The sequence below is a fragment of the Ovis canadensis genome, chromosome 3, assembly GCF_042477335.2.
Source record: "Ovis canadensis isolate MfBH-ARS-UI-01 breed Bighorn chromosome 3, ARS-UI_OviCan_v2, whole genome shotgun sequence".
Taxonomy (NCBI): domain Eukaryota; kingdom Metazoa; phylum Chordata; class Mammalia; order Artiodactyla; family Bovidae; genus Ovis; species Ovis canadensis.
Genome location: NC_091247.1, coordinates 78,894,577 through 78,913,757, shown reverse-complemented (window position 1 = coordinate 78,913,757; position 19,181 = coordinate 78,894,577). Strand labels below are relative to the sequence as shown.

The following is a 19,181-nucleotide window of genomic DNA, read 5'->3' as shown; positions in this document are numbered from 1 at the left end:
GGCAATTTTCCTAAACCCATTTAGAAAATGCTGAGCTTACTAGTGGTCCTCAGGATGCTCAGCAAAGGTCACAGCTGAGGCAACCACTTCTCCCAACTCACATGCAACGGAGTGGCACATTCTGAGAATGTGCTGCCAAAAATCACTATTCATATAAGGAGAAAAAAATGCTTAGAATTGAAAGGAAAGACAAGCACACTCATACTACCCAGATAATATGGTCAAAGGCCATAAAATAGTTCTAGACCTGAAAGCTTACTTCCATTTGATATTTAAACATCACATGGACATTCCTGCTACCGGTTTACAGATGAAACTTTTACTCCTGGCTGCTCTTCTTCTGCCACTCACCTTTTGGCAGCTGGGGACCTGTTCTCACCTTACACTTTTCCCTCTTCACTAGCTAAAACTAATGGTAAATGAATTGTGGGGCTGTCATCTCCCACCTTTCGTAAAGAAGTAGGGAAATCTGATCTGCTTTCTGATTTGCCAAGAGAAAACAACAACTCAAACACAGAAGGGGTGAAAATGGGTGATCATGAAATCTCTGAAATAGAGAAAATTGAGAAAATGGCTTCCTCAAGTCCTCAGTTTTCCAATTTCTGGTTCAAGGCCTTAGAAGACTTGATCACGCTTTGTCCCTTGCATTCTTCGAAAGGCCCCTGCATCCTCTTTTCTGCTTAAGCTCATTAGAAGCATGATTCTATTACCTGTAAACAACTGTCATAGGTAGGGTTATTTTCATTTCTTTCTTTTACACAGATTATGAGATATGGGTGTGAAGCAGAGTTTCATAGAATAACTAACCCGACTTCATTTTGCAAAACTTATTTCCATAGTTCAAGAGACTTCCTGTGCTTTGAAACCATCCCCCTCCTTCCTACTCAGGGTCAGCTACTAGAGATAGATCTATGTCAACAGCAGAGATAGGCTGAGAAGTTAAGGTGAAGAGAAGGGAAGTGGGACACACCCACCTGCCCTGGTAGGTCTGCATTGGAACCAAGGGATCTGCATGTCAAGAAAGCCTTCAGGGTGAACCTGATGCAGCCTGTTTTAAATGTCTTTTAAAACATTTCCTTGTAGGCCTAAGTGAAAAAAAGAAAAAGAAGGCATAGAAAGGAGCCTAATTATGCTGTTTTTCAATTTTGGACTGTTCAGGGATGAGAAGAAAGCTATGAGGCAACATTCTATTCCTTAATGAGTCAGACAGAAGAAAAATCATAATTAAAAGTTACTGGCAATGTTCAACTAGTAGGTAATAGAAAAGGCAGCATGGGTAAAAAGAAGTTCCTCTAAAGAGAAAGGTAACACACAGACAATTACAGACTGAGAAGTGGTATTTCCCAGGAGAGGCACTGGACTCTAGAGCAGTTTTCTCCCAGCAGAGGAAGGAGCACTCGTCAGAATCACCATGCGTCAGACAATAAGGGAGGCGATCCCCATCCACCCTGAGGGGGTACTGCTATGATTAAGTCTGAAATGTTCAGAGAGTGTGTGGGGGTGGACAAAACATTGGGAATCACTGTTTAATGAGTCACTCCTCAGGTCTTCTCTACCATCCTCAAAGCTAGTCAAAGAAACTGGAAGAAATATGATTTCTCCTGTAGTAAGAAATATAATTATGGGAGCCCAAGTTGGAATTTGGATAGAAATTTCCTTCAAGAAGTTACTAGGCCTGGTTCATAGTATATTACAACATTACACTAAGAGCTAAATAGATGTACTAACAGCCAATGACTTAATCACTTGCACTGCTTTCATGGGGCATTACAGTCCAAGTACAAAGCAAAAACTTACCAAGGAACTTAGGAGGGCCCAATCTGTTGAGGTGATCTGTCTAGAGAATACATGTTCATGTTTACTAGAACACCATGGAAAGAAATCTACTCTCCTGAGGTCACAGCTTTTAACTGAAGAATTAATGACAATAAGCTATAATACCGAACAACGTACCCAAGAGCCAAAGCCTACAGGAACCACTGGCAAAAGTGACAAGGGAACTGAAAACTCCCAGGTCTCCCCTCAGTCAAAGAGAATCAAACTGAAGTGACAGAATAAGGCTGTGCATACCTGTACTATGTCCCAATTCATTTCCACCTCCTCAATATTACTGGCATTTGCCGGAAGCCTGACAGGCTGCCCCTGAGGACACGTTTCAGTCTTCACTTTCTTCAAAGGAGACTGACCACATGTGAAGTCGTCTTTGTTCTCCTCTTCCTTGCACCCACCTTCCCATGTGGCGCTAGTGGACGGCATCTCTGTGCTATTATTTCTGCTCTCTAAGCTGCTGGCTTTGTTGGCTTCTTCATCAGTTTTCAGCTTTTTAGTCCTCCGAGCTGAAGGTGACTGAGCTGAATTTTTCCGTTTTGTCTTTGCTGTTTTCAGAGTCTGCCCAGTCTCCAATTTGTTTTTGTCTTCTAAATCAACATCGGCGATAGCGATAGAGTTATTCTAGCAAACCACAAAGAGAACAGATGAGAATTAGAAGATTTTAAAAAATCAATGGCCCTGGAATATTATTTAGCAATGAAAAGGCACAAATTATTCACATAGATAGTAATTTGAAAGACTCTCAAGGAAACCGTTGAGTGGGAAGAAAAAGACAATCTCAAAAAGTTACATACTGTACAGCTGTATTTATATAATATTCCTGGAAAAAATTAATGGTTACTTGGGGGCAGTCAGAGTTGGGGGTGGAAGTTGGGGGAGAGGTGGGTGTGGCTATAAAAGGTCAATCCTAGGGATCCTTATGGTGATGGAATTGTTCTGTGGGGTGGATACAGAGACCTACACATAGGGTAATACTGCATAGAACTAAACCCACATATACACATACATGCATACAAATGAATACAAATAAAACTGGAGAAATCTAAGTAAGATCACTGGGATTTTATCAATGTCAATATCTTGGTTGTGATATTTAAACTATAGTTTTTCAAGATGTTACTATAGGAGGAAATTGGATAAAGGGTACATGATATCTTTCTGTATTATTTTTTACAACTGAATGTGAAATTATAATTATTTAGAAATAAAAGGTTTCTTTTTTTTAATGAGTAAAGGAAAGGTATACACCTGGCAGAAAAAAACAAGATTTAACATCTGCAATCAAAAGTCAACCCTTTATGAGAGAAGAGTTACACAGGCTCATAAAACTCAACAGGCTACACCTGCTACCTGTTTTGCTGAAAGAAAACATGGCAGGACAGCATGGCAGTACCAGGCATTTTTTCTTCGTAGGAGCCTGCAGCGCAGTACACACAGGTGTCCTCTGGACCACCCACCTGCCGGGTGACAGCTCAGGAGTGAAGGACGGACATTTGGCACTTGCTTTGACACTAGAGTGGGAAATAAAATACAGACCTTGCCCCATGGAATTTTCAGTTTCACAAGCTAGCCTGTTTTCAGTTACCTGAGTGAAGCAGATGGCACAAACTCGAACAAAAGAACTCCCAATTAAATGTCAGTAAACATTCACTTTCCTCTCCTAGCAGATATTTTTTCCCAGCATTACTGACTACTGAAAATACTAGAAACTACAAACCACACCCTCATCCTAACGCCCACCCATCACCACCTAACCTGGAAATTATATACATTAAATAACCCTCTCAGTATTGCATTTGTAATTGGAACAAAATGGATAAGAATAGAAGTACAAAAATAGAATTTCCCCTGAAGTCCATAAGAGCTGATAATAACCTGATCAGATTGACATAGCTAAAGAAGGAATATGTAAATCATACAAGAGTTCTCAGCCCCAGAAGAACAGAAAAAGGAGATGTGTAAAAGGCAAATATGATCAGCATTCTACTGCTGCTGCTAAGTCACTTCAGTCGTGTCTGACTCTGTGCGACCCCATAGACGGCAGCCCACCAGGCTCCTCCGTCCCTGGGATTCTCCAGGCAAGAACACTGGAGTGGGTTGCCATTTCCTTCTCCAATGCATAAAAGTGAAAAGTCAAAGTGAAGTCGCTCAGTCGTGTCTGACTCTGTGCGACCCCATAGACGGCAGCCCACCAGGCTCCTCCGTCCATGGGATTTTCCAGGCAGGAGTACTGGAGTGGGGTGCCATTCCCTTCTCCTGATCAGCATTCTAAGTAATGCACAAAGAAGAGAAAAAGTCAGAAAACAGATTTTGAATAATTTTATTCCAATGGTAAGACTGGTGTCTTGTGAGATAGATACATCAGACTACCTTAGATTTATGCAGTTAAAACTAGTGTGACAAGCAGAGTACCTTGACCATATTAGGTATTCAATAAACCCCCAAAATTCATCTAATTCTCCTAATCTGAGCCCATGCTCATCAAGTAAATTTCTGATTATTATTTCTCTACTTACTTCATCTCTACTTATTTCATCTCTACTTCATCTCTTACTTCACTTCCATCTCTACTTTCTCTATTTACTTCAATGAGATGAGAGCACTCCGATGAGAGACAGTGCTAGTCACAGGAACTTAACTCCTTGTGATGGTTATATCAAAACTATGCATTATTAAACCATCACTCTGGTCTTATGCAGGCTTCCCTGACAGCTCAGTTGGTAAAGAATCCACCTGCAATGAAGGAGACCCTGGTTCGATTCCTGGGTTGGGAAGATCCAATGCCGAAGAGATAGGCTACCCACTCCAGTATTCTTGGGCTTCCTTTATGGCTCAGCAGGTAAAGAATCAACCTGTAATGCGGGAGACCTGGGTTTGATCCCTGGGTTGGGAAGATCCCCTGGAGAAGGAAAGGCTACCCACTCCAGTATTCTGGCTTGGAGAATTCCATGGACTGTATAGTCAATGGGGTCGCAACGACTGAGCGACTTTCACTGGTCTTATACACTCTTATGACCATGGTTGGTATAAAGACATCCAAGATAGAATGGTTCCTGAAATGCTGAAAAAATTCATGTTCCTGACTTAGAAACCCAGTTCTATGACTTATTATCTGTGGTCCACGAGCAAGTCACTTAACATCTCTTGCCTTGGCTTTCTCGTCTATAAAACCAAGATAATTACAGCATCTGACAACAGGTTGTGAAGAATAAGTAAGATCATACAAGTGGACTGTTGAGCATGCTGCCTGGCTAAAGATAAGTAATCAAATATCTGCTGATACCACCATCATTATCATGGCTACTACACCCAAACCAATTACCAGGAGAGAGAAAAGGAAGTAACTGAAGAAATAAAGAAAAAGTAAAATGACTTAAAGCTGGGGAGTTCAAAATAAGAGAAAAACGGTATCTTCAAGTACTGGAGTCTTCAAGTAAATTTTATCTAATGTTTATCAGTGTTGCTCACAGACACAAGACCCTTTCAAGAGATCTGCAGGTTTACAACTATTTTCATAATAATGTCAAGGCACTTGACATTTCACTAATCATACAAGAGCAATGGTAGCAAAAACCAAGACAGTGCACCAAGCCATACTAATAATCACTGTTCCCTTCACTGTCACACACTTGCAATAAAACAACTGTCAGTTTCACTTAAGAATGAATCAGTATAAGTTACTAATTTTTAAATTTTCAGTCCCTGAAAACACACCTTTTTCGTATTTATGCTCTGTAATGAAATGTACGTAAAGCACAAATGTTCACATAAAGAACTTCTGCTGCAGGCCAATGCATACTGATGTGCAGCGGTTGTCTCACAGTAAATCTGTGAACCAGTATTTTCCAAATGTTGTTTAGTCACTAAGTCATATCCAGCTCTTTGTGACCCCGTGGACTGTAGCCTGCCAGGCTCCTCTGTCCATGGGATTTCCCAGGCAAAAATGCTGGAGTGGGTGGCTATTTCCTTCTCCATAGGATCTTCCCAATGCAGGCACTGAACCCGCATCTCCTGCACTGGCAGGCTGATTCTTTACCACTGAGCCACCAGGGAAGCCTCATCATTTGCCTAATGACCAACACATGTTACAAGTTCATGCATGGGTAAAAGATCCATTCGAATAACACAGACCAACAGATTCTAATGTAACAGAATATAGTGTCATTACAGATTCCACAAAGAAACCTTTTAGAAAGTACCACTTACTGAGTTTGGATATAGTATCAAATATCCACAATTATCTAAAAAAGCTATTACAACATCAACATCATATTACTTTTCCAAATACATACCTGTGTAGAGGCTGGGATTTCTTTTTTATTTAAATTATCTTCTATCTTCTATATGTCAGACATTAAAGATAATTGCAAAAATGTAAAACAACATCATTCTTTCCATTAATTTTTGGTTGTTTTGAAAATATATACCTATTTTTCATTAAAACATGTTATTTGCATTAACATGAAATAGGTTTAATAATATTTTTAATTAATCAACTATTTTCTCATTTTTAATTTCTAATATGGTATATATTTACAGATATAAACCACATAAGCAAAAGTCCCTTAAGGTCCTTAGTAAGTTCTAAGAGTGTAAAGCAGTCCAACAACCAAAAATTTTGAGAAAAGGTGAATCTAAGCATGTTTAGATCAAAATACAGATCAAAACCATATGGCAATATTGCTCCATTTTTAAAGCTTCTAAGACTCTACAGCCTTCCCCAGTGACATACTCAAGCTTAACAAGCCATGAAAATATTTTTTCTCCTTATATTTAACCTGAATCTTTGACTGAATAATCATAGTACATTTTCTTTCACCTTCATAGGTTTTTAAATCACTCATAACACTTCAAATGCTAATTAGGTAGCCTATGAGGTAAACCAAAAACTCCAGGAAGAATCTGACCATCCTTCTTTATACTGTCTCTGAAAGTTGTAAACTGTCTAAATCAAAAAAGTGATTCATTATCTTTACCAGTTGAATCAGTCAGTAGGCCTTGGCCTTGACAGCCTTATCTTGTACTGTGTGAGCTTGATAGCTAACTGGAAAGGGATATGGAGTCAAGGGAAGGCTTCTTTAAAAGTAGATGTAAAAGAGCATTTTTATACTCAGAAACAATTGAGGAAGAAAAGCTGACAAGAGAAAAAGAAAGGCGATGACAGAGGGAACAGAGACTCTATACGAGAGAGGATGAGATCATAAGCCCAAGAGGCAAACCCATCCTTGGTACAGGGAATGACACTTACTCCGTGGCAACAGGATAGAAGGTGAAAACAAATATGAGCAGATCATTATTTAATTGGTCATTATTATTTAATTGGTCTCAGCTTGGTCATGGGAAAATGAGAAACATCACATATTCTCAAATAAACAAAAGGCAATAGCATCAGCTGAGTGAGAGAAGGGAAAGGAACAAAGGAAGTTTAAGAGAAAAAAGTCGAAAATCAAACTTGGTGGAAAAAAACAGTAAGTCTACCAGGTATTTCTGATGCAAATCAACGGTCTGAGGTTATGAATCTACTGTAGAACAAATTGGTATGAATCTAATGTAAAACAAATCAAGTCATTGGTGAAGATGTTTTCTGCTCAGTGCAGGCAGAAGCTATGGCTCACCTAGTGCCTCAGTTTAAGTCAGCCACGTAGGATCAAATAAAAGGACTGGAAAAGGTCAGGTTTCATTCCAATCCCAAAGAAAGGCAATGCCAAAGAATGCTCAAACTACCACACAGTTGCACTCACCTCACACGCTAGTAAAGTAATGCTTAAAATTCTCCAAGTCAGGCTTCAGCAATACGTGAACCGTGAACTTCCAGATGTTTAAGCTGGTTTTAGAAAAGGCAGAGAAACCAGAGATCAAATTGCCAATATCCGCTGGATCATGGAAAAGGCAAGAGAGTTCCAGAAAAATATCTATTTCTGCTTTATTGACTATGCCAAAGCCTTTGACTGTGTGGATCACAATAAACTGGAAAATTCTGAAAGAGATGGGAATACCAGACCACCTGACCTGCCTCTTGAGAAACTTATATGCAGGTCAGGAAGCAACAGTTAGAACTGGACATGGAACAACAGACTGGTTCCAAATAGGAAAAGGAGTCCATCAAGGCTATATATTGTCACCCTGCTTATTTAACTTCTATTCAGAGTACCTCATGAGAAACACTGGGCTGGAGGAAGCACAAGCTGGAATCAAGATTGCCGGGAGAAATACGAATAACCTCAGATATGCAGATGACACCACCCTTATGGCAGAAAGTGAAGAGGAGCTCAAAAGCCTCTTGATGAAAGTGAAAGAGGGGAGTGAAAAAGTTGGCTTAAAGCTCAACATTCAGAAAACGAAGATCACGGCATCCGGTCCCATCACTTCATGGGAAATAGATGGGGAAACAGTGGGAACAGTGGCAGACTTTATTTTTTTGGGCTCGAAAATCACTGCAGATGGTGACTGCAGCCATAAAATTAAGACACTTATTCCTTGGAAGGAAAGTTATGACCAACCTAGATAGTATATTCAAAAGCAGAGACATTACTTTGCCAACAAAGGTCCGCCTAGTCAAGGCTATGGTTTTTCCAGTGGTCATGTATGGATGTGAGAGTTGAACTGTGAAGAAAGCTGAGTGTCAATGAATTGATGCTTTTGAACTGTGGTGTTGGAGAAGACTCTTGAGAATCCCTCGGACTGCAAGGAGATCCAACCAGTCCATCCTAAAGGAGATCAGTCCTGGGTGTTCTTTGGAAGGACTGATGCCAAAGCTGAAACTCCACACCTCATGCGAAGAGTTGACTCATTGGAAAAGACTCTGATGCTGGGAGGGATTGGGGGCAGGAGGAGAAGGGGACAACAGCGGATGAGATGGCTGGATGGCATCATTGACTCAATGGACATGAGTTTGAGTGAACTCCGGGAGTTGGTGATGGACAAGGAGGCCTGGCGTGCTGTGATTCATGGGGTTGCAAAGAGTCGGACACAACTGAGCAACTGAACTGAATTGAACTGAAACAGTCTTATTATTTACTATTCAATAAAAAGTGATTATGTAATCTAGGCTAGATTAGGTAGGAAAAAATGGGGCTGATGGACAATGACAGAGCTCTAGAGTCAAAGGATTAGGTAGTGGATCTCAACTCTGACTATACATAACAATCACATGAGGAGCTTTAAAAAAGTAATACCACTGGTACCAAGCTCACCTCCAGGATTCTTTGGAAAAGGGGTCTAGGCATTGGCATTGTTTCCAAGCTCCCTAGGCTGAGAACTGCTAAGAAGTTGTGAAGAAACAGCAAACTTGTGGCAGTGAGGGCATCTGAGCAAGTAGAGTGGTAAGACAGGAAATGGTGAGCTGATGGTACAAAAGTGAGATAGACATAATAGAAATGTCAGAGGTAGCACAGCTTCTGGTCATGACAAGATTCAGGTTGAGACCATGAGACGGAGAGTGAAGGCAGAGAAGAAAAGGTCACTGGAGGTGTGGAGGTTAAAGAACCAGGAACACAAGGTACTAGAAGGCTCATCAAGTGGAGAGGGAAAGCAGTGAGAAAAATTACAGAAGATGGCAGAGAGGAAGACATGAAGCTGGAGCTAAATTCTTCAAATGAAGAGGAATGGCCAGTGGATTGGCAAAGTATAGCAATATGGAAAGGAAGAGACTGAATAATGATGGATTTTGTCTACGATGCTTGCTAGCAACAGATTTTAAAATTATTAAGACACTACCAATTCTAGCTCCACCCAAAATAGGATTTTCAATTATTTTGTTCAGTGGTGGTTACATCATGGCAAGATGAAAAACCAATGAAATGAAATCTTCTCAAATGCTCCATGTGTTTTGACTGAGCTAGAACACTAGCTCAATATCCCTTGAGATGCTTCCCATTGAATTCTCTCTTTCCCTTTAAAAAAAATATACATACATCAAGCATAACGGAAAGGATCAAAAAGTCACCATGACAAGGGTTCTTAAGTTGTACACTCTTAAACTTTAAAACTTAGAGGATGGGCATGTACATGTGTTCCTGAAGAGAAAGTTCATAACTATAATCAAATTATTGAAGGGTTAGTGACCCCAAAACAAAGAACCATGCAACTAAGATATATTTCCTATTTAGACGGCCAGGCTACTTTTAAGCGCAGCTATGCCACCCTTTATAAAAAACCTCCAAACTCTTCTAACAAGTCAATACTTTCTTCAGTTCAACTCAGTTCAGTTGCTCAGTTGGGTCTGACTCTTTGCGATCCCATGGACTGAAACACGCCAGGCCTCCATGTCCATAACCAATGCCTGGAGTTTATGCAAACACATGTATATTGAGTCGGTGACGCCAACCAACCATCTCATTCTCTGTCTCACCCTTCTCCTCCTACCTTCAATCTTTCCCAGCATTAGGGCATTTTCAAAAGAGTCAGATCTTCATATCAGGTGGCCAAAGTATTAGAGTTTCAGCTTTAGCATCAGTCCTTCCAACGAATATTTAGGACTGATTTCCTTTAGGATGGACTGGTTGGATCTCCTTGCTGTCCAAAGGACTCTCAAGAGTCTTCGACACCACAGTTCAAAAGCATCAATTCTCTGGCACGCAGCTTTCTTTATAGTCCAACTCTCACATCCATACATGACTACTGGAAAAACCAAAGCTTTGACAAGATGGACCTTTGTTGGCAAAGTAATGTCTCTTTTTAATAAGCTGTCTAGGTTGGTCATAACTTTTCTTCCAAGGAGCAAGCGTCTTTTCATTTCATGGCTGCAGTCACCATTTGCAGTGATTTTGGAGCCCAAAACAATAAAGTCTGTCACTGTTTCCATTGTTTCCCCATCTATTTGCCATGAAGTGATGGGACCAGATGCCATGATCTTGATTTTCTGAATGCTGAGTTTTAAGCCAACTTCTTCACTCTCCTCTTTCACTTTCATCAAGAGGCTCTTTAGTTCTTCTTTGCTTTCTGCCATAAGAGTGGTGTCATCTGCATATCTGAGGTTATTGATATTTCTCCTGGCAATCTTGATTCCAGCTTGTGCTTCTTCCAGCCCAGCATTTCTCATGATGTACTCTGCATATAAGCTAAATAAGCAGGGTGACAATATACAGCCTTGACGTACTCCTTTCCCTATTTGGAACCAGTCTGTTGTTCCATGTCCAGTTCTAACTGTTGCTTCTTGACCTGCATACAGATTTCTCAGGAGGCTGGTCAGGTGGTCTGGTATTCCCATCTCCTGAAGAATTTTCCACAGTTTATTGTGATCCACACAGTCAAAGGCTTTGGCATAGTCAACAAAGTAGAAATAGATGTTCTTCTGGAACTCTCTTGCTTTTTCAATGATCCAACAGATGTTGGCAATTTGATCTCTGGTTCCTCTGCCTTTTCTAAATCCAGCTTGAACATCTGGAAATTCACAGTTCACGTGCTACTGACACCTGGCTTGGAGAATTTTGAGTATTACTTTGCTACTGTGTAAGATGAGTGCAATTGTGCAGTAGTTTGAGCATTCTTTGGCATTGCCTTTCTTTGGGACTGGAATGAAGACTGACCTTTTCCAGTTGTGGCCACTGTTGAGTTTTCCAAATTTGCTGGCATATTGAGTGCAGCACTTTCACAGCATCATCTTTCAGGATTTGAAACAGCTCAACTGGAATTCCATCACCTCCACTAGCTTTGTTTGTAGTGATGCTTCCTAAGGCCCACTTGACTTTGCATTCCAGGATGTCTGGCTCTAGGTGAGTGATCACACCATCGTGATTATCTGGGTCATGAAGATCTTTTTTGTATAGTTCTTCTGTGTATTCTTGCCATCTCTTCTTAATATCTTCTGCTTTTGTTAGGTCCATACCATTTCTGTCCTTTATTGTGCCCATCTTTGCATGAAAAGTTCCCTTGGTATCTCTAATTTTCTTGAAGAGATCTCTAGTCTTTCCCATTCTACTGTTTTCCTCTTTTTCTTTGCATTGATCACTGAGGAAGGCTTTCTTATCTCTCTCTGATGTTCTTTAAAATTCTGTATTCAAATGGGTATATCTTTCCTTTTCTCCTTTGCTTTTCACTTCTCTTCTTTTCATAGCTGTTTGTAAGGCCTAGTCAGACAACCATTTTGCCTTTTTCCATTTCTTTTTCTTGGGGATGGTCTTAATCATTGCCTCCTATACAATGTCACAAACCTCCGTCCATACTTCTTCAGGCACTCTGTCTATCAGATCTAATCCCCTGAATCTATTTGTCACTTCCACTGTATAGTCGTTCAGTTCAGTTGCTCAGTTGTGTCCGATTTTTTGCGAACCCATGAATTGCAGCATGCCAGGCCTCCCTGTCCATCACCATCTCCTGGAGTTCACTCAAACTCACGTCCATCGAGTTGGTGATGCCATCCAGCCATCTCATCCTGGGTCGTCCCCTTCTCCTCCTGCCCCCAATCCCTCCCAGCATCAGAGTCTTTTCCAATGAGTCAACTCTTCGCACGAGGTGGCCAAAGTACTGGATTTCAGCTTTAGCATCAGTCCTTCCAAAGAACACCCAGGGCTGATCTCCTTTACAATGGACTGTTGGATCTCCTTGCAGTCCAGGGGACTCTCAAGAGTCTTCTCCAACACCACAGTTCAAACCCATCAATTCTTCGGTGCTCAGCCTTCTTCATAGTTCAACTCTCACATCCATACATGACCACTGGAAAAACCATAGCCTTGACTAGATGGACCTTTGTTGGCAAAGTAATGTCTCTGCTTTGGAGTATGCTATCTAGGTTGGTCATAACTTTTCTTCCAAGGATAGTAGTAAGGGATTTGATTTAGGTCAGACCTGAATGGTCTAGTGGTTTTCCCTACTTTCTTCAATTTAAGTCTGAATTTGGCAATAAGCAGTTAATGATCTGAGCCACAGTCAGCTCCCGGTCTTGTTTTTGCTGACTGTATAGAGCATCTCCATCTTTGGCTACTAATATAATCAATCTGATTTCAGTGTGGACCATCTGGTGATGCCCATGTGTAGTCTTTTCTTGTGTTGTTGGAAGAGGGTGTTTGCTATGATCAGTGCATTCTCTTGGCAAAACTCTGTTAGCCTCTGCCCTGCTTCATTCTGTACTCCAAAGCCAAATTTGCCTGTTACTCCAGGTGTTTCTCAACTTCCTACTTTTGCATTCCAGTCCCCTATAGCAAAAAGGACATTTTTGGGTGTTAGTTCTCAAAGGTCTTTTGGGTTTTCATAGAACTGTTCAACTTTAGCTTCTTCAGCATTATTGGTCAGGGTATAGACTTGGATTACTGTGACACTGAATGGTTTGCCATGGAAATGAACAGAGATCTTTCTGTCATTTTTGAGACTGTATCTAAGTACTGAATTTCAGAGTCTTTTGTTGACCATGATGGCTACTCCATTTCTTCTAAGGGATTCTTGCCCACAGTAGTAGATATCATGGTCATCTGAGTTAAATTCACCCATTCCAGTCCATTTTAGTTTGCTGATTCCTAAAATGTCTATGATTACTCTTGTCATCTCCTGTTTGACCTCTTCCAATTTGCCTTGATTCATGTGGGCTGCCGTCTATGGGGTTGCACAGATCAGACACTACTGAAGCAACTTAGCAACAGCAGTAGCATGTACCTAACATTCCAGGTTTCCATACAATGTTGCTCTTTACAGCATGGGACTTTACTTCCATCACCAGTCACATTCACAACTGGGTGTTGTGTTTGCTTCGGCTCTGTCTCTTCATTCTTTCTGGAGTTAGTTCTCCATCAATCTCAGCAGCATACTGGGCACCTACCAACCTAGGGAGTTCATCTTTCAGTGGCCTTTCTTTTGCCTTTTCAGACTGTTCACGGGGTTCTCAAGGCAAGAATACTGAAGCGCTTTGCCATTCCCTTCTCCAGTGGACCATGTTTTGTCAGAACTCTCCACCATGACCCATCTGTCTTGGGTGGCCCTACACAGCATGGCTCATAGTTTCATTGAGTTAGACAAGGCTGTGGTCCATGTCATCAGACTGGCCAATTTTCTGTGATTGCGGTTTTCTTAGCTATAGGTAAAACCAACTCACCTACCCACTAAAAGTGTGTTAGTGAAAAGTTTGCCTGTAAAGATGAAGAAACAGAGGTACTGGCTAATAGGAGAAAAGATCAATTCAAAAGCCTGATAGAAGGGCACAGCAAGGTGCAATGTAATTCTCCCTCTATCCACAATAAATGAGTCCTGGGGAAGTCAGGCATTCACTGCATATTAAAAGAGTTATTCTTTTAAATGAACTAGGGAAGCTGTTATTTTTAGAAATACCACAGGGAATGATTTTTAGAAATGCATAATTCTTTTGATACTGCAACAAAGCCTATAATTTATTGTTGTTGGTGTCTTTTAATCCAGATTGGTACAGATACAGTGTTTGCTTATGGCAAGACAGACATATGTGCCAGGTGATAAATATTCTTCTTCCTCCAGTGTGATAGATCTGATGGTAAATACTATTAAGACCCCCGGCAGAGGACACCACTGTTCTGCAGTTTATGCCATTTACCTGGTTTTTCCTAGTCCACATAAGGAGAAAGTAGCATCACTAATTAAGAAGACACTGCAGGGGGCTCAGCCACAATAAACATGTGTCTGCCCTCCAAAAAAAAAGACACTGCAGGGTTCCCTCTATCCAGCTAAAGTACCTACCAGCTCCTCCTTGACAGCCATGTCTTCTGAGCCATCGCTGATCTGCAGCGTGTTCTTCACTCGTGGTACTCTCTTTGGTTTGGACACCTTGGAAACAGGTGGCTTACGGCTTCTGGGGACTTTCTTTTGGGGTTCCCAGGCACTGTCCTCCTTATCATCTTCAGAGGCAGATGATCTGGGAGTAAAACGACAAAAATTTTCAGGAAACGGAAGCCAAATGCTAAAGGTTTCTGAAAAAGAGACATATGATTCTTGAAAAAAAAAAAAGAAGGTAGGTGTTTAAAATAAAATGTAGTGATGTGAATTCAGACTATGAACTGAACCAAGAAATTTGACCAGAAATACCCTCACAGGTATAAATAAATAAATATAAATAAATAAATCACAGGTCTTCCTTCATTTTCCTCTTACCTAGCCAATATACACAACCATATACTCAAGACATAGGAAATTATTTATTACCTTAAGTAGTAAATAGTAAATGGGTCATGTCACACCATAGTCATGGTGAGGTTTTCCATTTTTAAACAATATCTAAAGACATTTTTGATTGTTACTACTCAGGTCGGGGAGGGGGGATATAACCAACTAATGGGTAGAGACCAGGGATGCTGCTAAAGATCCTACAAAGACAGTTCCCATATCAAAGAATTATCTGGTCAATAGTGCTGAAGTTGAGAAACTGTGCTCTAAATAAACATAAAAAACTCCTTTACTTCCATGGATCGTATAGTCTAGTGTAAATATAATATTATATACTTAGTTGGTCACTTTCTCCTTATTCAACAGTGTATCATCAACACCTAAACAGAGCCTGGAACACAGCTCTGTTCAATAAATACCGTGAGTTCAATAGATATTTGTTGCATGAATGAATGAAAAAACAAAGCTTTCTTCCAAAAAAAATGACTTAAGTTAGTAAATGACAGAATGCATATCCCTAAAATGTACATCATTCTCCCATGCCATATAAAACAAGTATGCTTACAACTCAGAGAAGGAAGAGAATTCATCTTTGGATATCACAGTCTGGACCTTTGCTTTTGCTCTTCTTGGCAATGATGACATCTGGAAGAAGAAATATAACATGAAATCGCCATGATTTAAATCCCCTGAATGACTGATAACTTATTTTGTCTACAAAATGATGTGCCATTGAAAACTAACAGTCCAATAGCTCTTCTGCTAGAAAATGCCATAGGAGGAAAAAAATGACAATCATTCACAAGCCTGAACATTTGTTTTCCCTTCTATGGCTGCCAATTATAAGGGCAGCTAACAGCCTTCCAATAACTTCAAAAGCCTGGTGAGTGTGGGCCATCTTTGGAAAAATATAAGTCCTATAGGGTGAGAACTCTTAATTTTTTTTTTTCAGAATTATAGGCTTGCATATACTCGAAGTATTATTTGATAACTTATCAGTCAGCAAATAATAAAGTCCTTTATTAAACTGTATCTCAAAGACAAGAAATGTCTTCCCTCTTCTTTATCTTCTTAAGAGTACATTTGATGCCGATCTACATTACATGATGCTGATTGACTAAGCAGCCAGGTTGTTCCTAAAACAAGATAATCTAGTCCCTTATTATAAAATTTCACAATATTTAAGTAGGATAATAAATCACAAATGCCACTAGAAAGTATTTCCGAAATTCAAAGGCCCAGCTCTAAATGGGAAAAAAAAAAAAAAGAGTCAAACAGCCAGAGATGTCATACAATACACAAATTTTGCTTTAGCTGATAATTTTACTACCTAAAGAACGTATGTCAAACCTAAAAACTACACTGGACTCTACCATGCTTGTAAATCTTTCAACCAGTTCCTAAACGAAGCCTACATTATAATGCCTCTGTTCTAATTTCTTCTGAGAGAAGGAACACCTCCCAGAAATACCAAAGGGGTTGTCACAAAAAAAGGGAACACATCCTCCTGGCAGCTACCCCTCAACTCAGTACAGTGGGTACAGAAATACTGGACAGGAAAGCACCCCGAGGGAACCAGAACAAAAGGAAGTAGACAGAAAATTCTTCCATCTTCTCCTTCACCCCCTTTTTGGAATTTTATGTTTCTCAAGGCCATCATTCCTTAAATAAGTGCTCCTTGATACTGATCATAAAGGAATAGATAACTTGTGATTTCTGTGTTGAATGTATTGTACCACAACACAGAAACAGAGGAAGTCAGCATATGATACGGTGGCATTTCAAACCAGGACAGAAATGAATTATTCAATAAGTAGTATTATGACAACCAGCTATCCTCTGCAGTAAAACAAGTGTTTAATTCTTGCTTCCACACCATGAACTAAAAATACATTCCACACTGATGATATAAAGGTACCAAATTAAAAAAAAAAAAAACTACAGTACTACAAAAAGTAATATTTTCATAACTTTGAGTGGAGATGGGAGAATAAAGCTTTTTCTAGGCATGACTCAAAATTTCAAAAGCCTAAAAGATCAGCAGATTTTACTATGTAAAAATTAAACCAAGTCAGCAGTGGGAGCATTTCAGAACCAAACCAATTTTCTCTCCTGCTGCTAAGTCGCTTCAGTCGTGTCCGACTCTGTGCGACCCCATAGACGGCAGCCCACCAGGCTCCCCCGTCCCTGGGATTCTCCAGGCAAGAGTACTGGAGTGGGTTGCCATTGCCTTCTCCGAATTTTCTCTGCAGTATCCTCCAAAAAAAGCACAGGACACAGTATCTGATACCTCAGAACTAAGGGTAAAGTGAGTAAGAGCTGGGTGTATGCTGTCTGAGGCAAAGGAATGTCTCTACAAGTTCTACTCTGCTTCATGAATTTAACAAACGCCCCAGGAAAGTCTGGAGGTTTCTTCTCCGGAGAAGGTAAAACAGAGTCTCTAAACTAGGGGATACTAAGTACAGCTGTTGGTAGGGGAACCATACAGAGATTCCCGGTCCCGTTCTCCCAGTGTGCTCCCAAAAAAGCCGCCAGACAGATTCCTACCATCTAGGGAGTAGTGTGTAAAGACTCTTCCTTGTGAACCTGACCCGCCCAAGAATAAAAAGCTAAAGATACTAAGCTCCCCACAAACAACTTAACCAGATCAGTGTGCCCCTAGGCACAGAGCTGAGGATCCAGCAGGTTCTGCCCGGGACATGATCTGAGAGTCAAAAGAGCGCTTCCTACCCCACCTCCGCTCATTTGAGGTATGAAAACCATCTAGGTCTACCTGGCTTTCCCACAACTGCGCTTATGTACTAAGTGCTGAAATTTGACTGAGAAGACGCGCCAGGTGACACGCAGCAGCTAGGATGGGTTTTCCGAGGGGGTAGGGGATGGGATACTGCAGTAATATGTAATGAAACTCCTCACTTTAAAAACGGATGTTATTCCCCTAGTGATCGCTCAGAACTTTTTTAATGGTCCCAAAAATATCGGAGCCCGGGCACCTGGCTCCAGCGAGCCCGCAGGAAGCCCGCGAAGGCGGACGTTCGGCTCACCTTCCCGCCCGGCGTGTCAGAAGCTCCGTGATTCTGTGTGCTAGACAACATCTTCCGGTTCCCGCCGGAAGTTTTTCAAACGCCGGAAGTCCCGCCTCGATCCCCCCGGACTCGCCGCTTAGGCGCTCATCTCCCAGAATGGGGTGGAGCCACGGTGAACGGAGGCGAGGCTAGAACGAGGGTCTCACTGAAGCTCTGGGATGGGACCCTTTTCAGGGCTGGGGGCGGGGCTCGGTTTACCCGAACCCGTCGGAGGTGGGGCCCGAGGTGTTTGGAAAGGCCAACCCACCTCCCTGTCTTTCTTATTTCTCCTTCTCTTAATCCGCTTTATTTTTATTTTCTTCTCTCCTCTTTTAAATTTTTTTCAATTATGTTTCTGTTTATTGCATTGTCATTTTCAATGGAAAAATGAAAATCAAGTTTTAGTCTTTCTAACGTGAATGTTAAATATCGGTAATTAACTTTCCTAAGGGTGTTTCTTAAACCCGGAGATAAGGGTTTGCTATAACCTTACGGGCATATCCAAATTTTCCCTCTTCTGATAAGCCCTCAAAGGTCCGTCTTTGCCAACAAAGGTCCGTCAAGTCAAAGCCATGGTTTTTCCAGTAGTCATGTAAGGGTGTGAGAGTTGGACTATAAACAAAGCTGCGCCCCCAAAGAATTGATGCTTTTAAACTGTGATGTTGGAGGAGACTTTTGAGAGTCCCTTGGACTGCGAGGAGATCCAACCAGTCCATCCTAAAGGAAATCAGTCCTAAATATTCATTGGAAGGACTGATGCTGAAGCTGAAACTCCAATACTTTGTCCACCTGATGTGAAGAACTAACATTTGAAAACACTGTGATTTTGGGAAAGATTGAAGGCGGAAGGAGAAGGGGATGAAAGAAGATGAGGTGGTTGGATGGCAATACCAACTCAATGGACGTGAGTTTGAGTAAACTCTGGGAGTTCGTGATGGACAGGAGGCCTGGCGTGTTGCAGTCCATGGGGTGGCAAAGAGTTGGAAACGAGTGAGCAACTGAACTGAACTGAACTGAACGGAATGGATAAGCCCTCACAGGGTCCTTGAGGTTTATGGGGAGGTTTAGCCCTGGTGGGGCATTCCTGGTAGCTCAGACGCTGAAGAATCTGCCTGCAATTCAGGATACCTGGGTTGGATCCCTGGTTTGGGAAGATCCTCTGGAGAAGGGAATGGCTACCCACTCCAGTATTCTTGTGGCGGGCTATAGTCCATGGGCTTGAAAAGA

General features: G+C 41.1%; 1 protein-coding gene across 1 annotated transcript in view; it reads right to left on the bottom strand.

Moving 5' to 3' along the window:
• SRBD1 (S1 RNA binding domain 1) overlaps positions 1-18,026 on the bottom strand; it is a 228,727-nt gene extending 210,701 nt beyond the window's left edge. Inside the window, exons 1-4 of the mRNA XM_069583411.1 lie at positions 17,934-18,026; positions 15,455-15,534; positions 14,467-14,641; positions 2,071-2,451 (exon numbers count right to left, since the gene is read on the bottom strand). Coding sequence (XP_069439512.1) covers positions 2,071-2,451; positions 14,467-14,641; positions 15,455-15,534; positions 17,934-17,984 — 687 coding nt within the window. The 5' untranslated portion in view covers positions 17,985-18,026. The remainder of the gene's footprint in view (positions 1-2,070; positions 2,452-14,466; positions 14,642-15,454; positions 15,535-17,933) is intronic.
• Positions 18,027-19,181: the final 1,155 nt, after the last annotated feature.